Genomic DNA, 17,419 nt, shown 5'->3' on the forward strand with positions numbered 1-17,419 from the left:
GTTGATTTAGCTCCCCAGATCCATCTCCTTCTCAGTGTTTTTCCACACTGCATATTCAAATTAAATTTTTCTTCATGTTTAATATTGAAGAATAACTAAATTACTTAGCTCATGTCTCATACTTTGGACAACTGATACAAGATACTGAAGTTGCACCGAGAAAGTTCAGACAAAAAAGACAGGAGGATGTGTTAACTGCTCTCATCATTTCACCACTGAGTATCAGAGCTTAGACCTCCAGAGAGGTCACATGAGGAAGGATTTTGGTTATCCTGCCCTAGTTGGCATCAGCCTATTCCATAAACTTACTACAGGCACGATTAACAACAGGCTCTAAAGATGCCCAGCACAGGAATAACAGGGGCAGCTGTTGGAGATTAAGGCAGTAACAGGGCAGGGGGGAAGTTTGGGCAGGGTTGGAGCAGCAGACGGGAACATGTCCAGTGTGGGGTTGTGGGGAGGTGTGCAGGTCTGACAGTGCTGCTATCTGACCTTCAGAAAAAAACATGTAAATCCACAAATCCTGTCGTAGCTGGGGAAAAAAGGATGTAACTGAAAAGGCTTTGCAGGCAAAGACACGACTCTTCATCTCTACACTGCCAGCATCCCACAAGAACCTTGAACCAAATCAGACTGTCTTATTTTAAAAGCTCCATTTCATTATTTTCAGAACCAAAAAAAAATCTATCAGACTCTCTCAGGTTTTTATATTCCCACTTCCCAAACTGATTTGCACAATAACTTGCAGCCAAAACTGACACAGGTTCTAGAGACTTGGCAGAGGATGTGGGGAGTCTGTGCAACATTTATGAGCTTGAGTGCAATCAGGCAATTGTCACACCGTGCCACCACACACAGCACTCCCTCCCCTCTCTTCATCAGTTGGTCTCTGACTCAAAGTATCTCAAACCTGTTAACAGGCAACCTTATTCCACTATACAATTAATATGCTCTAATTATAAGAATAATTACCTCGTCCTATCTCATTTTTGCTCCAGGACGGGAAGCAGGTTCTTTTGCCAGGTGACCTCTCAGTTCCACTGCACTGACCCACCTGCAGAGCCCTCTGGTGCCAACCCACTGGCTGGTAAGCAGCAGAGCTGGTGCTGGGGTGCAAGGCTGCCCTCCCCCACTGCAGTGACAGGGACCAACCACACCTCTCCTTATCCCTCTGATCTCTCAAGGCTTGGGAGGCTCAGGGAAATTAAGATCTGGTCTTACAAAGATTGATGGTGCTGTCAAGTCACAAAACAAGCTGGTAGCTAACACAGGCAAGGTGAGTCTTCTTTCATCTACTGAAAGAAATCACAGCCTACTTACCAGTGCCTAGAATCATATTCCTTTGAACAGAAAGACTTCTGCTGCCTGGTAGAGATAAGACCACAGCTACCTTGACAAGATTTTGTATTTCTGTCAATACAAACTCCCAGGGAGGAGAGGGCAAGAGCAGATGGCAACTGTGATATGTGCCTTGTCATATAATATTATCAGAAACGAGGTGATGTGTTTCTTCTAGATTTACTTCTCCTTTATACACATGAATTTTGCCTAGTCTGAGGAAATGACTACCAGAACTCTACATTCCTTCCAAGCATGGTCTTCAGAGACTTGTTTCTATGTTCTTGCAGCACATTTTCAGCATCACATTAAAGGAAACACTTTCCAGGCTGTACCAGCCAGATAAAGAAGCCATTTCCAAACTATTTACACTGCAGTAACTTCCACTTTCTGGAAACAGAGAGAAGATAAAGTCTCTGCCTGACAGAGCTGGCATGTGAGAGGAGATAATACAGGACAAAACGACAAAGATGTGCTGCTCTGTGAAGAATCCTTGTGACTTCAGAGCAAAAGAGAGGGCAGCAGAGCCTGATGCTGTTGTAGCTGCAAATGGACTATAGCAGGACGCTTTGCCCAACAGCAAGTGCAGGTTTGGGGGAAGAACAGCACTTTGTCTTCATCTGCACAGGCCCAGTGCACAGGCAGGCAGCTTCCAGACTGGGGAGCCCACGTAAAGTATGCAAACACCATCTGGGTGATAGCAGAGGAGTGGGTGGGCAGGGGGAGGATGCTTAGATCCCCTGCCCTGCTGGTGCTGAGCCCCCCACCCTGGCCACCCCGAAGCCCCCAGCTCCCCCCAGCCCCCCTGACCTGCAGGACGATGGGGAGCTGCTCCGGGGGGTTGCGGTTCTCCACGCCCATGGTCAGCCACACCTGGAACGCCGTCAGCTGCTCCGCAAAGAAGGGGCTGTGCTGTGGGAGCAAGGACAGGGTGAGGGGTGGGCTTTGCAACAAGCAGAACAAGTGAAGCAAACAGTTTTGGCACCTCTGGGTTCGCACAGTTTATTGCTTCCAAAAACGCTTATTTTTAATCGGCAAACATTTGTTTGAGGCTGCTTTGATGTATAAACGTTTTCCAAAAGCTGACCAGATGCAGACCCTGTAATTGTGCTGGCATTCTCTAATGGTTTTGAAAGAAGCAGAAGGAAGGAGTAGAGGAACAGGAAAAGATACCACAAAAGGTCTCAGGGAAATCTGGTTGATCTTCTCCACACGAGAAGCAGGTGGAACAGCAGAAGGTTGATGTGCTCTGCTGAGCCAGCTCCACGGCTGCAGCACACGGTGCTGCCCCTGCCCTGCCCTCAGAGAGCACCATCCAACAGCAGCCAGAAACCTGCCCATCCATGTCTCAGGCCTTCCTGCCTGCCATAAACCTCTCCCACAAACAGGAGGCAGTTCAGATATGCTGGTTTGGGCTATAAAAAGGCTGCCTCCTATTTATCAGTTTTTTAATTCAAGCCTTTTATTTAGCAAATATATTAGTAAATACAGGCAAAAAAAATACTTCAGATAATGAATCCACTTATTTAAATAGAGCTATTCTAGTAGTGTGAGTAAATGAGCACAAAACTAACATGCAGAGTGCTACAGTATGTAACAGCCTTTACACTAGTGCCCTACTAGAGATCTGGGGAGTGATCTCCCACCTACCAACACCCACCAGTTGTATTTTGGTACTTAGTACTTCAGGCAGTTCTATCAGAGGTTATTTTACAAAATGCATCTGAATGGCATCCAGTAAACATAAAGGCTTCTGGCTTGTATCATCTCCAGACAGAAAGTAATCTAGTTTAGGGAACAACCCAAACCTGCCAGAAGGCCACTCACTCCCTCAACAGCACCAGACAAGAGCTGTGAGCCCCCAGGCCCTTCTCCAGCAGGTTACTGTATTTTCCAGCTCTGACTAGGAAAGAATACCTAGACAATAAGGAGGAGTCAAATGCACATGGTTTATACTGTGCTGCTGAAACACAACAGCCCTGAAGAGATTATCAGTTGCTTTATCCAGGGCCAGCCTGGACTCCAAACCACAGGGAAGGGCTGGCAGCAGGTCACCCTGTGACTGCCCCAGGTGTTGACAGCCAGACCCTGCCTGCTGCTGCTGCCAGCCAGGCTAGAGAGGGGCTGAATAACCCCCAGAACACCCACCCACTTCCCTGCCTCCCCCAGGCACTGCTGCCCAGCAGCAGCCAGCCCCCCTGACACACAGCACTCCTGCAGGCAGAAATCCAGAGGTTTGAGAGCAAAACGTTGATGGGAACACAAGGAACAGATCAGAGGTGAGCAATAGCCTGTCTGCTCTGAGCATCTGTCACCTTCCACTCCCAAACACCAGTCAAGGCTCCTGCTGTGGGTGCCCCACACAGAGACCTTCCACAGGACAACCTGTCCCCTCCTACAGAGCAGGCACAAACCTACACAGCATTACTCCTGCTGGGTTTTAGATGGAAGTGTAAGGAAGAGCTCAGAAGACTTGAGCCTTTACCCACCTCATGTTCTAGTCACAATTCATCATAATTTACATTTTTCAGGCTTGAAAATCTGCTTGCAAATTGTTTCCACCCTACCCTGAATCAATCACTAGTTGAGAAGTACCACTCTTATTTGCTGGGATCTTCCCTAATCCCTGGCAAGAATTTGCCTCCTCTCATCCCTGAAGTACACAGAAATTTGCTGCATTTCACCTCACTTCACTGTGAGTGCCCAGATGAGGTCTAAGACCAATATAAAAGCACTCAGCAACATTGTTAGAGACCTGAAATAAAAATGAACATTAGCTAGGAGAGGAAAAGTCGTATTTGTTTGAATTTTCAAATACAGCCCATACAGTGGGGGGAAAAAGGAACAGGAGGATAAAAACTTTAGGGCATCTTTATCAACCCCCACCAGAAGTCCACAGCTCTCCTCCTGCACTCAGGTCTTTGGAGACAACCTGCAGTCACAGCCAGAAAACCTTTGGGAAGTTTGGTAACATCAATAAAATGCAGGAATGTTACTGTAAAATTAGAGACACATCAAGGTGGGAGAGGTACCTGAGGTTCAGTTGGAGGTTTCCGTTCATGAAATGTCAAAGGAACCTCAAGAAAAATCCACTCTGACTAGAAGAATTTAAGCCAAATATAACATTAAAAAAACCCCTACTTTTCTGTTATTTGAGATTAATTAGAGAAAAAAAACAAACCCTGTGACTCATAATAATGATACTGTGATTCAGGAAATTCTTTGGACAGAACCTCAAGCTCTAGCTTGTGTTTATTTGAAAATAACTTCACTAAGAGATAATTTTTGTGTTCAAATTTTTAATCTCAAAATCATGCTGACGTTAGGAATTTTTTTGGTAATATTGTTGGTCAAGACCAAGTGCTCTGAAATTTCTAGAGTCAGGTCTCAGGCACCATTTCAACTGGTAGGAGCTCCCTCCTCACCAACAGGTGCAGCTGAACCAGCTCATACAACAGTGAAGAACTTAAATTTGATTTTCAATCTGTTCCTCTAAGGGAGGTGAGTAGATGTTTACAATTTTCCAAAAATATAAACCCTTAAATTGCAACAATTCAAGACTCAAGAAGTCGAAGCAAACTGAGGTTTCAGTAATGGATTAAATTGGGCACACAAGGTTTCAAGATATTCTCCAACTTACCCTAAAGGCAGTTCCTTCCTCTATAATTGTAGGTAACTGGGAAAGGCAAATATCAACAGCAAGGTCCCATGCTTGCCTGGAGAAAAAGGCAAAGGAGGAAAGAGACATCAGTGAAAGTTACCTAGAAGTAATATCAAGGTAAATTTAAATACAGATCATACAAGTATGTGCACAAAGCAGAAAGAGGACCACACTGAAATAAATGCATTTGGTCTCCAAGGTTCCTAAAGCACCTCTAAAAAAGTGAAACAGTTACTTTTTACCCCAGAAACTATTATCCCTACTCTAACCTCGAGGTTCCATGCACTTTTCATTTAAACATGTGAACTGACTCTGAAGTGAGTCAAACCACCTCCTGCTGAGTTGCTTACACAAAACAAACTAATTCACTCTCCAGACACATCTGCTCTTCTGTGGCTTGTGGCCATCATGTGTTAACATCAATAGGCCAAGCAGTTTTTATTCTCCTAGAAACATTTGCAGACATAAGGCCATAGGTGATAATCAATACAGTTTATTTTAGTTACCTGCTCTAATAAGTTCTACAATCACCTTGGTTTGAGTCAAAGCCTTCCATCAGAAAACTCTGTGCACAATCTATCCCAGCAGCCTAACTGGCAGCTGTTCTCAACCAAAATCCATCTCTCCAATTAGATGGAAAATAAGCTCTAAGGCTCTTGCATTTTTTCTTTGGATTCAAGAGATGCAGCTTGTTTTAGTTGCACCAGACCTTGTCCCTCTGCTCCACACCTTCTACCTGCCAATATGCTGCCAATATAATTAGGAGGTAATCAAGAGGCAATCAAAACTCAGGCAACAAATGCTTCCCACATGCTCAATAAAGATCCATGCTGGAGACAAAATGTTCACAGAGCTGATGAGAGAGAGATTTATTCCTGGTTGAGGCAGAGGCAAAGTAAATTAGTACAAATATAAAGGTAATTTTACTTCAAGCAAAGAATGAATCCTCCTGAATTTCAGGTTTCTTGTGGGAAGGTGTGATCCCTCCCAAAGAAATTCTCTCAAACATTAGAAAATGTCAACACACGGTGCTTTTGAGGTAAGTTTTACTACACAAGGGAAAAAATGTTTCAGAGATCAGAGACAACTGGTCTTATGTGGGCTGCCTAGGAAAGGATCCTGCATAGGTCACTGCTCTGCAGAGGCACAGAGCTAAGATGCTGAGCACCTCAAAGTCATTCTAGGTAAGAAGCACTAATACTGCTATAAAAATGTCCAAAGCAGCCCCACAAGGCCAAATCCCAAATGTTTTAAGTGCTTTTCAGAAAGAACCAACAAAAATTTAGGAAGATATTTTAGTAGATTAAACCAAAACCTCTTTTTACACTTCCAAAGCACAGGCAATTAAAAATCAAGGCAGCCACACAGCCAGTTACTCAACCTTTTAAAAGAATAACCACCAACAGAAGATCTTAACAGAGAGCTGCTGATCACCGTCCATTCAAACACCGAAAATGATCCTCCAGCCTTTCCCAGCCAGTACAACCTGCTGTTGCTCTGTCTCCACGGGAAACTGAAACCCTCCCACCCAAGGAGACACATGAGCAAACACCAGCTGGGCCTGAAGACAAACTTCAGGAATTCCAAGCACTGGAGCAGCCACACGTTCCTGGTGAGACTCTGGGATGACTCGTGACAGCCCATGGTGTTAAACAGGCACTGCAATAATTCCAAGATTCCAAACAAGCCCCAAAGAAACGGTAGAGGACTAAGGCCAGAGAGGATGTGAAGAGAAAGAGAAGGGGAAAAATACTTGCATGGTGACAAGCAGGGCTGGTGGTGGTGGGGAGGGGGAGCAAGGTGGGCACTGGCAGTGGGGCTGGCTGACCTGAGCTGGCACCTCAGCACACAAACAAGATACAGATTTGGGAGCAGCAGGGAACAGGGATGGGAGGTGTTGCATCCTAGGAATGACATATGAAAGCCAACCCAGGAGATCATCACCTCCCTTCTTTGCAGAGGCTGCTATTTGCAAACACTTTGGTAATTTGTTTTCACCCCATTAGGTACAAAAGGGGCTGGGCAACCCCTTAGCACTGCTCCTTCCTCATCCTTGTCCTGCTTTTTGGACATCCTGTGCCCCCCACTGTGACAGAAGGGCAGGGTGATGTGACAACCTGCTGACATACTGCAGCCTTTCAACTTCACCACATTCTGCTACTGAAGAATGTGTGAATGAGGGGCTTTATACAATGCTGCCCTCATGGCTCTATAGGTACAACAAACTGACTGAGCACTGGCATGAGAAAAGAAGACATGTCCTCTGTGTACACCTGGTTAATGAGATCTATCACACACCTAACATAAGGTTTCATACACACATTCCTGTTATGTCTCCCCCAAAAGGGCAATAAACCCAAGAAATCCCATGCAGTGACTGACCTGGCCTTTCCATCACTCCCCACCTATGAGCAGGAGTGGTCACTTCTGTGTGGTCCAAACCCAGCGTGTATGAGGCGGTAACTCAAGAAGGCCTGGAAAGAGGCACCACAGGAGGTGAAGCTCCAGGTACCCACCAGGGTATCTGCTTCTTCTGAACTGTCTGGAACTGGTAAATGCTTCAGACTTTATCAAGTATGTTGGAAAGACTGTTCATGTTTGTTTTTTCTGCAAGTCCAACACATCCCCTGCTTGGCTGAATGTTCAGATTTCAGCCTGAATTCACTCACTCCCCAGTGACACTGAACTCCCTGAGCCTGCTTTAGGGGAGGCAGCTGGGGAGCTGCTCACAGCTATTTTAGAAAATGTGTATTGCTGTGATTATTTGTTACAACCACAACATCCTTCTTCCTTCTAGCAATGCATTCCCCTGTTCTAGCCACAACTTACAGCACGTGCTTTGTTATTTGTGTCCTACACTTCTCTCCATTAAACTCTTTGCAGACTGTGAACAGGTCTTGGAGAAGTTAAGATTAACACATAGACATAAAAAAATCTGGTTAAATCAACAGTGTAATCTGCACTAATCCAATCCTTTCAGTGTCAAATAGCTACAAATACCCTTTCAAACAATAATTTTCTTCTTGCTGAGATACTGAGACTTTTCTGTGCAGCTGAATGAGTCTCATTTCTGTGAGAAATGGGTGCCCAAACCTGCATCCATCCTCACCCCTCTCACAGCCCTCATAAGCTCCAGCTCTTCTCTTACCTGTAATTGGGTTGCTACATTATGGTTTTCTTTTCAGCTACCATTTCAAGCTTATTTTATTTGCAGTATATGTTATGACTTTCTTTCAACTCGAATTTCATGGCTGGTGTACACACTATTGCAGTATTTCTATTCTGGACAAATCATAGCTCTTCCAAGGCATAATTAAGGTTCTTCATTTCTAATATATTACCTGTGTTAGGAAATACTTCCAAACACATTATTAGGTCTTTTCAAAGGCTGTGAACATAACTTGCTGCCAAAGCAGTAATGTATAAACCATAATCCATCACAACAGAGATATCAAGGTGCTGACAGAGCACCAGGCCCCCTATTCTTGCTGCACAATAGATGAAAGGCCTCTGGAAGTGGAACAGCAGAGCCAGGCAATCAATACATATTAATATTAATACTTGTATTGTAGCAGTGCCTGCAGCAGCCAAGAACCCGGTGCCAGGCACCACACAAGTGCAAATAGCTCGTGCCCAGAGGGCTTGTGCCAAAGCAGGAGAAAGCCAATAAAAGGAAGACAGACATGAAGGAATTAAATAAGTCAGACCTGCCAAGCAAGCGTTAGGTAAGTGTAGGTGATTATTTTTAGAAAATATTTAAGCAAGCCCTAAATTAGTTTCTAAATACGTCCTTACTAAGAGTTCACAATAATGAACTGAGCCACCTCTGGCAAAAGTGGAATTTTCCCCTTTCCTAGATTTGCCTCAAAGTGAGCACTTTCTGGAGGACGCAGAATAAAGTGTGTCATGGGATCTTCTGCTCCCTGCCATCCACTCTGCTGGTGTTTGGGATTCCAAGGATAAAAGGCCCCATGTGTGACTTTTCTTAAGGAATTTCTTCTGGTAAATCCTAAAAAGCAGCACCAATACCATTATCCTGTGACTCTGAGGAGCTTTGTAAAGGTAGTTACACACCAGTTTGCACCAGGAGAAAAACAAGAAAAATAAGTGTTCCTGGAATTCCCGATGCAGCCACACGATCTGGGAGGGGCACAGAACGGGATCCACTTCTTCCAAGTTCCATTCCTGTGGGGCAGCACGTGGGTGGCAACACCAAACTGCAAGTCAAGCCATATGCCCGTGGGAAACAGTAATATTGGCTTTTAATAGTCTGGCAGGAAGAATTAATTCTATCCCCATGAGGAACTGGTACAGGGTCCAACACGCTGGCCACAAACAAGCTACAGATAAAGCAAGACATTTACTGCTTTAATTTCACTATTTCTGCAAAAACGTGTTCCATCCCACTGCAACTGGAAAGACACAGCCCTGTGGCTCAAGCTCTGCCACATCCACCTGCAGTATCCTCTGAAGGACACCACGGGAACTCTGGTGGGTTCTCCTGCTCTTATCTTCTGGATGTCCCAGTCCCTTGTGTGACACAAGGACAAAACAATTTCCCACATTTACAAACAACCAAAACAATTTTCCCCAAAAGCTGCTAATCCACAGCACTTCAGAAGATTGTTTGCCATGGACAAACACAGCTAGTGAAGCTGCCCAGTTACTAATAGCTCCATCCAAAGTCTCCCCTGTTGTCTCCAAGCTTTTCAATAATTAAATCAACCTGGCACCTGCACAGGCTCCCAGGGCTCTCTGGGTTATCTTGTCTCCATCTCTTAGAGAAACCACAGCACAAGAATGGAACTCTGGGATGCTGTCACCAGTTTCACACTGGTCAGCATCCCTTCATACCTCCTCTGCTTTTGTTTCCCTCCACAATTTTATGGAGGACACTTATCAAAAGGATTTTGAAGATACAGGCAAATGGAGCCCCCCCAGCTACCTGCCATTTTATTGGCCTTTCAGCAAGTTTCCCAGATCCCACTTCCTTCCACAGGAACTACGTGAGCTTGACTGAACCATCCTGAATGAAGCTGAATGTTGTACTGCTCTATTCTTCATCATATTGAATAAAAAAACGAAAGTATTTTTGCTATTACTGTTACTATTATTTTTATTATTAACAGTCACATTAGCTTTTTGATAGTCAAAACCACATTGAAGAGATTTTCAATACCTGTGCCACCTACATCTCCATTAATCATCTTAAAAGCAACAGTAAAAGTAGATGAACTTTGCAGCAAAACATTTCTTCTACTTCAACAACACAAGTTCAGGATTTTTCCCCTCAGGACCTCAGCTCTCCCCTGCCTTCACAATCACAGGTGACTAGCTTTGATTTTTGAAGATAAGGTAGCAGCTGCCCAATTTTGTTTCTGTTTGGAGAGAAAGATGACATGGCAGCACTGGAGCTTCTGTGTTCCAGAACTACATTATAATTAGGTTTGGAGACAGGCACGATGCTGCCACATGCTGCTGCATTTCTGATCCACTGAATTAATCAATAAAGCACTGTGTAGACTTAAGGAGGAACAATCTTTCATGCCTGCAGTGACCAAAACCTCCTGGAGGCCTCAGCAGGCAGCCCTGGGGCCAGGGGACTTACCACATGGCGTGCATGTAGGTGGGCGGCAGGCGGGGGCTGCTGACTGGGGTGCAGTTGTAAGATCTCATGATCCTTTCTGCCAACAGGAAGTTGCGGAATAAACTGGCCACAAGCAGGTCCTGCCTGAAGAGCTTCTGGAAGAGATCTGCCAAGAGATTGCATGAATTACCAGATGCAACTTGAGTACCTCAGGTAATAAGCAAAAATAATTTAGAACGTTAAAATATGTTTATATTTCATTCATAAGGAGGAACCTGCAACAGTTCTGCAGTGACACAATGTGACAACTATTACATGGAAACCTGCCCTCTGAGTTCCCTTAAAACAGTTGCTCTCCATTAACAGAATTAAATACTTTCTACCTCAGGTTGGTTTTTGCCTTTTCTGGAGAAAATGCTCCTGTTGGTGTTTCACTTAACCTCAGCCTCTCAACATTGTTGGAAATCACTGAGAGAGAAAAAGACCTGTGTGTATTATTTAAACAAGAATTATACAACTGTTAATTGGCAGTTTGATGTGCTCATGAGAAGCCAAAATTAATCCTAAAAGATAGAAAATGCACCTCCCTCTACAGAGGCAAAGAAGAATTTACATTGTACTGAGCACTAGAAAGAGCCCAGTTGGAAAACTGTTTCCAGACTTGGGCACCCGTGCTCCAGAGGAACTAATTCAGAGCAGAACAGAGGTAAAGAAATGGGATTCAGTTACTCCTGGGAGACAGACTGTTTTACCAGCAAAGAGGGAAAACACCTTTCTTTATGATACTAATGAAGGATGAAAGTAAATAGATGGCTCTTCACAAACAGAGTAAGAAAGGAAATTATGGAAGCTAAAGCACTCCTGTTAGCACTAGACAAAACCTTTCTGGTTTCTAATGACCAGGCTGCTGAAATGCTTTGGTAGAAGAGTGAATTTAAAAAACGTAACCAGCTTTCAACATCAGGCTTTCAGTGTCTCCTTACTTCAGTCTCATTTATCCTGCAACACTCACATCTGATGCAAACCTGACCCTGCCCAGGCCTCACCTCTGGGCAGGACATTCCATGCAATGGTGTCTGTGATGGCCGTGAAGATCCAGTTCAGCTCTCCCAGGGGAGTTCTCCTGTCATTCAGTCTTCCAGGAATCCTACAAGCAGGGGGAAAAAAACAAGTATGTTTCCTGTTGGAAAACCTGGTTTTTTAGGTACAGACACACAGCTCTGGGCCTCCACCGAGGCTCACAAAAGACAGTGTTCCCAGAACCTTAATTCTTGACCAAGAGCTAATGTTGCCAGACAAACTCTCCTTATCCAAAATCTGTTACATTTGAATTTGTTTGTGATGTGAATTGCCAGGTAAGAAGATAAACAAGGAGTTGTTTACAGACAACTGAGATAAAGGAAAACATCTGGGAACATCTCACAGAGATGATGTTGATTCCTGAGATTCTACAGAAATGCTTTTCTCCTTATTAGCTGCTTGCTGAAATATTTAGTAATTCAATTTATATTATAACCTGTATGCTCATGACCCATAATGTCCCCATGTAAGCATTTTTGCGTGATAATATCCCAGAAAAAAATTAAAAATTCGAAGTCAGAAAACTCAGAACAATTGGAAAACAGGGTCCTTTTGTTAACAACTGTCTGGCAGTAATGTGATTGCTTTACAGCTCCCTGTTACTGCAAAGTGCTGCCTGTTGGAGGAGAAACCTTTGTTGTTTCTTACCAAGACACAGTGTTTCACCCAGTAGGTTCTTTGAAAACTTGAATTCATTAATTTAGTGCTTATCTAAGATTTGTTGCCACCAGGGCTGCATGCAGGCGCAAATACAGTATCTTGTTAAAATGTTACTGAGCATAATCAGCACCTTTCAGAGAGGAGACATTTTTTGCAACTAAGGACTTCCCAATTAGTGCCCTGGCATTCATGGAAATCAGTACCTTGAATGCCAGCTCCTTAACCTAATACAAGATTAACATATTGCCCCACAGGACCTCAACAGCAAAGAACACATTATTTCTAAATTCTGTAAATCACGAACCACTAAATCTAGGGTGAAAATCATCACTTGGAGAAGCACCTTTTAAGGAACCCACCAAAGGGCTGCTGGACACTCTGCTCCAGAGCCCTCTTGGCCCAAAGTCCCAGCACCAGGGAAGGCACCAAACCTCAGCCCGTGCTGGCACGGGCAGGATTTGATGCTTGGCTAGGGAGTATTTACCCAAGCCAGATGTTGGTGCATTCACATCCTGGCGTTCATTTGAACTGCTTAAAAACAGGACACAAAATCTAGAAGGTGCAGAAAAGCTTACAAGAAAAAGACAGTGAATGAATGTGACACAGGGAGGAATTCAAGGAGGTCACTCTAGCTACCCTACCAGGAACAACTTGAACACTGTAGATAAACACTCACAAGAGAGAAAAATCTCGATGTCCACAAATACTCAAAGTGGAGTAAGGAAGAAGAGCACTTGACCTTTGAGAGAAAGGGAAGCAATTCAATCTTCACCTTTCCAGGTTCAAGACAAACACACAACACTTCAGGGTTACTTGGCTCTGCTCAGGAGGAACCTGGTGAAATTCCGTAGCCCCAAAACCACAGAAGTTCAGAGCAGACAAACTAATGGTCTTCTCTGGGCTTAACATGTATTATTGTAAGGACCAATACACCAGAGACAATGGTCTGACTAAAGCACATTCCATGAAGGTGGAATAGTAATGTCCACCAGGAATCTCACTGGCCCAGGGTCTTGCTTTTGTGGACTGACACTCAAATATATTTTATCCAGGAGCTGAACCAAGACCTCACAGTGTATTTGTTCATTTGTAGCAAGACGTGAGGTCCACAGGAACTGCAGCCCAACGTGCAGTCTGGTGTGAGTGATTTAGGAGAGTAAACCACAGCCTATGGGGACTCAAAACCAGCACATGCACAACTCCACTAAAAGGAAATAATATGGCTGCAGACTGTTCTTCATTATCTCGCAGCTTCTGCCCCAGTCACCTTCCCTGAAGATGCTTTCTCATGCTTTTGAGCTTCTTACAATAACAAGAAAAAAGAAAACCAGGAAGCCCACCCAACCAAGCAACAACAGACTCTGTCCTGGGCTGTCTTGTCTATCCTCAGAGACTCAAACACATCAACCTAACCTGGTGCTCTCAAGCACAGCTCTTTTCCCCCTGAGAAAGCATCAGAGAGAGGATGGGGAAGTTCCAGAAACATGCAGCCCACCTGGTAAGACACCCAACAGATTCAGTCCCCATGTGCCCCAGCTTCCCTCCTGCAGCAGGTTTTCAAATATTAGAAGTATCAAGCCAAGATGAAGTAAGTGCTTCCTCTGGGGCAACTTCTCTCACGTGTAGAGCAGTGCTCTTCCCATGCAGGTTCATATGAAGCACATTCCATAGCAGTTAGAAATTAACATCTTATAAAAAATTCCTGTTTGTCTTGGTATCAAAGGAAAAACATACATATCTGAAACAGTGTTTGTAAACTGATCCCCACAGGACCACACAACTGCTCTTGGGAGGATTTCCATCAGTGTTTGCATTGCAGAACACCCTCTGCAGCAAAACCAGCCTTTCCTAAGTCAGAATGTTAGCAATTAAGAACCAAAGTGATCCTTGCTGAGATTCCCTAGCAAGCCAATAGCTGAGCTCAGACCATTTGATGGCGACTTTCAAGCCAGTTTTCAGTGGAAACAGCAAGAGGGTGTTTCATAGCACAGTTTGAATCACTGCATGAGATGCAGAGCTCACACCAAACTGTCTTTATTAAATGCAGATTGTGAGCTGGTATGTACCTCACTGATGGTATGAAGCAGGAGTGAGAGAGAGGCTGAAGTCCATAGTTGCTGCTAGCAACCCAGCCTTGGAAACTCCTTGACAGTTCAATAATCTCACAGAATCATAGGATCATTAAGATGGAATAAGCCCTCTGAGATCATCAAGTCCAGCCTCTTTGGGGAACAAGGTATGCTGCTTCTCTTTTGTATTTAAAGATTTAAAATAACTAGGTAGCATGGTATAGGTTTTATTTTGGATTTTAAAATGCATCTGCTGTTTTCCCACAACATGACTGTCCTTTCTAAAAGTTACTGCAATATCCCTAGAAAATCCAGCTACCTAGGAGGGGCTGCAGGCAAGAAGCAGAAATTAATAGGATGTCATTCTCACCCCAGGTGAGTTCATTTTCTTCCTGCCCTCATATACAGTCTGGGAGACACTCATTTTGTACCCAGCTCCAGTGTTCTGAAGATTAATGCTGCTCAGAGCTTTGAACCCCTGCATTAGGTGTTAATGGGGAGGGCAGAGAGCGCAGGGAATGGCAGCAGAATGAAAGGCAATCCATTTCCATAATGGCACAAAACCCTACCTGAGCTTTCAGGTTTTGAGCTGGAACGAGACAGCAGCTGTGAAAGGGCCTGACAGCAGGGCAGCTCTCTGTGCACACAGGAATCAATGAAAGCTGCAGCAGTCAGCAGCAAGAATGGGGAGATGAAAATGAACACCGTGTATTTTCTGTTCCTAGATGGGACTACTTAAAATCTCATCCCAGGAACTGGAGGACAGTTTGTAAAACTCCAGTGACAAGCCGAGTGACCCTTGGAAGGGATCACCCAATGACAGTTGATCTGAATCATTTCTGGGAATTAAAGTTTAAGCTTTCAAAGGCAACAGAAGAGTGATTCTTAGCTCTCAGACTGCATTCCAACATACTCTGAGGATGGGGATAGTTATGCACTTTTTTTTTTTTTAAAGCACCATCTATACCTCTCTTAAAGAAGCAGAAGTCACTTCACTGTTATTTCTGCAGAGTTCCACTACAGCCATTTCATTAATGTCATTTTTCAGAGGGTTATATCTCCCTTGCACAACATGCTCTTTCCAATCCATCCATGGCTGTAAACCAAAGCTTCTTTTAATTTCTCTTTGGGCATGCAGCTGCACCACTGGAAGGTTGCAAGGCTCCTGAAAGGATTTTTCCCCACGAGGAATACTGCTGTTGTCTTGGTTTCACTTCTCCTGGTGTCTTTCACATTATGCCCTGACAATCAGCAAGGATTTGACAGTAAGGACAAAGCAATCCTCATTTGTAGAAACTGTTCTGGAGGGAGGGAAAGAAAAGGAAGAAAGGGCAGGCTGTCTCAGCTGCTCACTGCAATTTAACATCTCTGGACTCTCAAGTGCTTCTTCCATCAGCTTTCTGACAGATGCCTTTACAGAGACCTAAATCACGACAGTCTATTGTGAAAAGTGAGGACTACAAAATGTCAGGGTCACTGAAGAGCTCGTGCAGGGTGTAACTATCAATGTCCTTGTCAGAAATTTAGCAAAATCCCATGGATCACTTTAATTACAGGGGAAGTGTTGGCTTCAAAGGATGCCAGGTTTTCCCTCTGGATGGGCTCCATCATTATCTCTACTGTTGGAACATAAGGAGTGTAACACTGGGACTAGACTTAGACTGCAGAAAACCAGAGGCTTTGGCATCAATATACACCTGCAAACATTGGCAGTAATTTTAGGGTTTTTTGGGAAAAAAAGTATGTATATCCCATACTTCATTCCTTCAGGAAAAAGGGAGAGAGTATATCCCAGAAAATGGTAAAAGAGGAAACAGGCAGGATACATCCTGTCAAAATGTCCTGAACTGGCAAGAGTTGCTTAGAGAGGATCAGTGCAGTTAAGGTGCTCAAATACACTATGTCCTTATCCCAAAGTGACAGGGATAACACAGCTGTGCCATGACTGGGCTCTGAAACCTTGGCAAACTACTCAAGAAAGACAAAACCTTTGAGGTTCTTAAATTATTTGTTCAGGAGGGCTGTAAGGCTTTGTACATGAGTGCTCAACTCAGTCATCCCCCTGCATAAAAGAGATGAAGTGTTGCCATGAAAACCATCCTCTGAGCACAGTCTTCACTATGTATTTACAACAGACTTTACCTACACTAGAGACTTGACACCCTGTAACAATGGGGATAAAATTAAATACTGCATTTCAATAAAACCAGATTTATTATGGAAGAGAAACTTTTCAGAATAGCATTTTTCCTCAAGTCCAGAGCTAATGAGCAAGACATCCCAGAGCAGCCCTGCTACACCGTGGCTAACACTGCTTCCTAAAGCACACTCTGAAATGTGCTCCAACACACTCTACTGCATTTTCTGGAAGAAAACAGGGGGGTGAGAGCTGCCTAACCTGGGTCTAAAGGCAAACTAAGAATTGTAGGTTTTCCACTATAAATAAAATAATAAATATAAAAAAAAACCCAGGCTGCAGGATTTCAGAATCTGGACTAGTGCACACTTGACTAAGTATCTACAAAGACATCTCCACTTGTGGCTGCTGTGATGACACAGACCACAGTCCTGCCAACACCAGAACTGCCCTACTGCCTTCAATCCCCTTTAGTCATTTTCTCAAGAGAAAATGAAGAGCATTTTCCCTTCTAGCCCTGCTGCAAATAACAGAGGCTAACCTCACCTCAATCCCAGCTCCTGCTTCACCTCTTGGTGCTTGTGTTTTGAGGCACCACTGCATCCTGATGAAACACAGTTGCAGTTTTACATGTGGCCTCATTTGCTCTCCCAGAAATAGCAATTTTGTTTATTACACAGGGTAATGTCTGTAACACTGTTACCCCTGACTTTTCCAAACAAACCACCATTTCCAAGGACTGTCCCCATCCTGGAGGCAACTTGCCAGCTCAGTCGGGAGGGCACCCACCAAAAGTATCCCTTATATTACAGCTTCATTTCCACATTTTCTTCAATGACATTAATTTTGCCATGTGGCATCTTGGGATTTTCTTCTTCCTACTTTGT

The 17,419-nt window shown here is 44.0% G+C and overlaps 1 protein-coding gene across 1 annotated transcript in view; it reads right to left on the reverse strand.

Annotated features, from left to right (window-relative positions):
• The window catches only part of RPTOR (regulatory associated protein of MTOR, complex 1), a 123,569-nt gene that overhangs the window by 51,862 nt on the left and 54,288 nt on the right, over window positions 1–17,419 (reverse strand). Inside the window, exons 9-12 of the mRNA XM_010008657.1 lie at window positions 11,633–11,733; window positions 10,608–10,752; window positions 4,979–5,054; window positions 2,149–2,250 (exon numbers count right to left, since the gene is read on the reverse strand). Of these exons, the coding sequence (XP_010006959.1) occupies window positions 2,149–2,250; window positions 4,979–5,054; window positions 10,608–10,752; window positions 11,633–11,733 (424 nt within the window). The remainder of the gene's footprint in view (window positions 1–2,148; window positions 2,251–4,978; window positions 5,055–10,607; window positions 10,753–11,632; window positions 11,734–17,419) is intronic.

This window comes from Chaetura pelagica, unplaced genomic scaffold, assembly GCF_000747805.2.
Source record: "Chaetura pelagica isolate M959 unplaced genomic scaffold, ChaPel_1.0 scaffold962, whole genome shotgun sequence".
Classification (NCBI taxonomy): Eukaryota; Metazoa; Chordata; class Aves; order Apodiformes; family Apodidae; genus Chaetura; species Chaetura pelagica.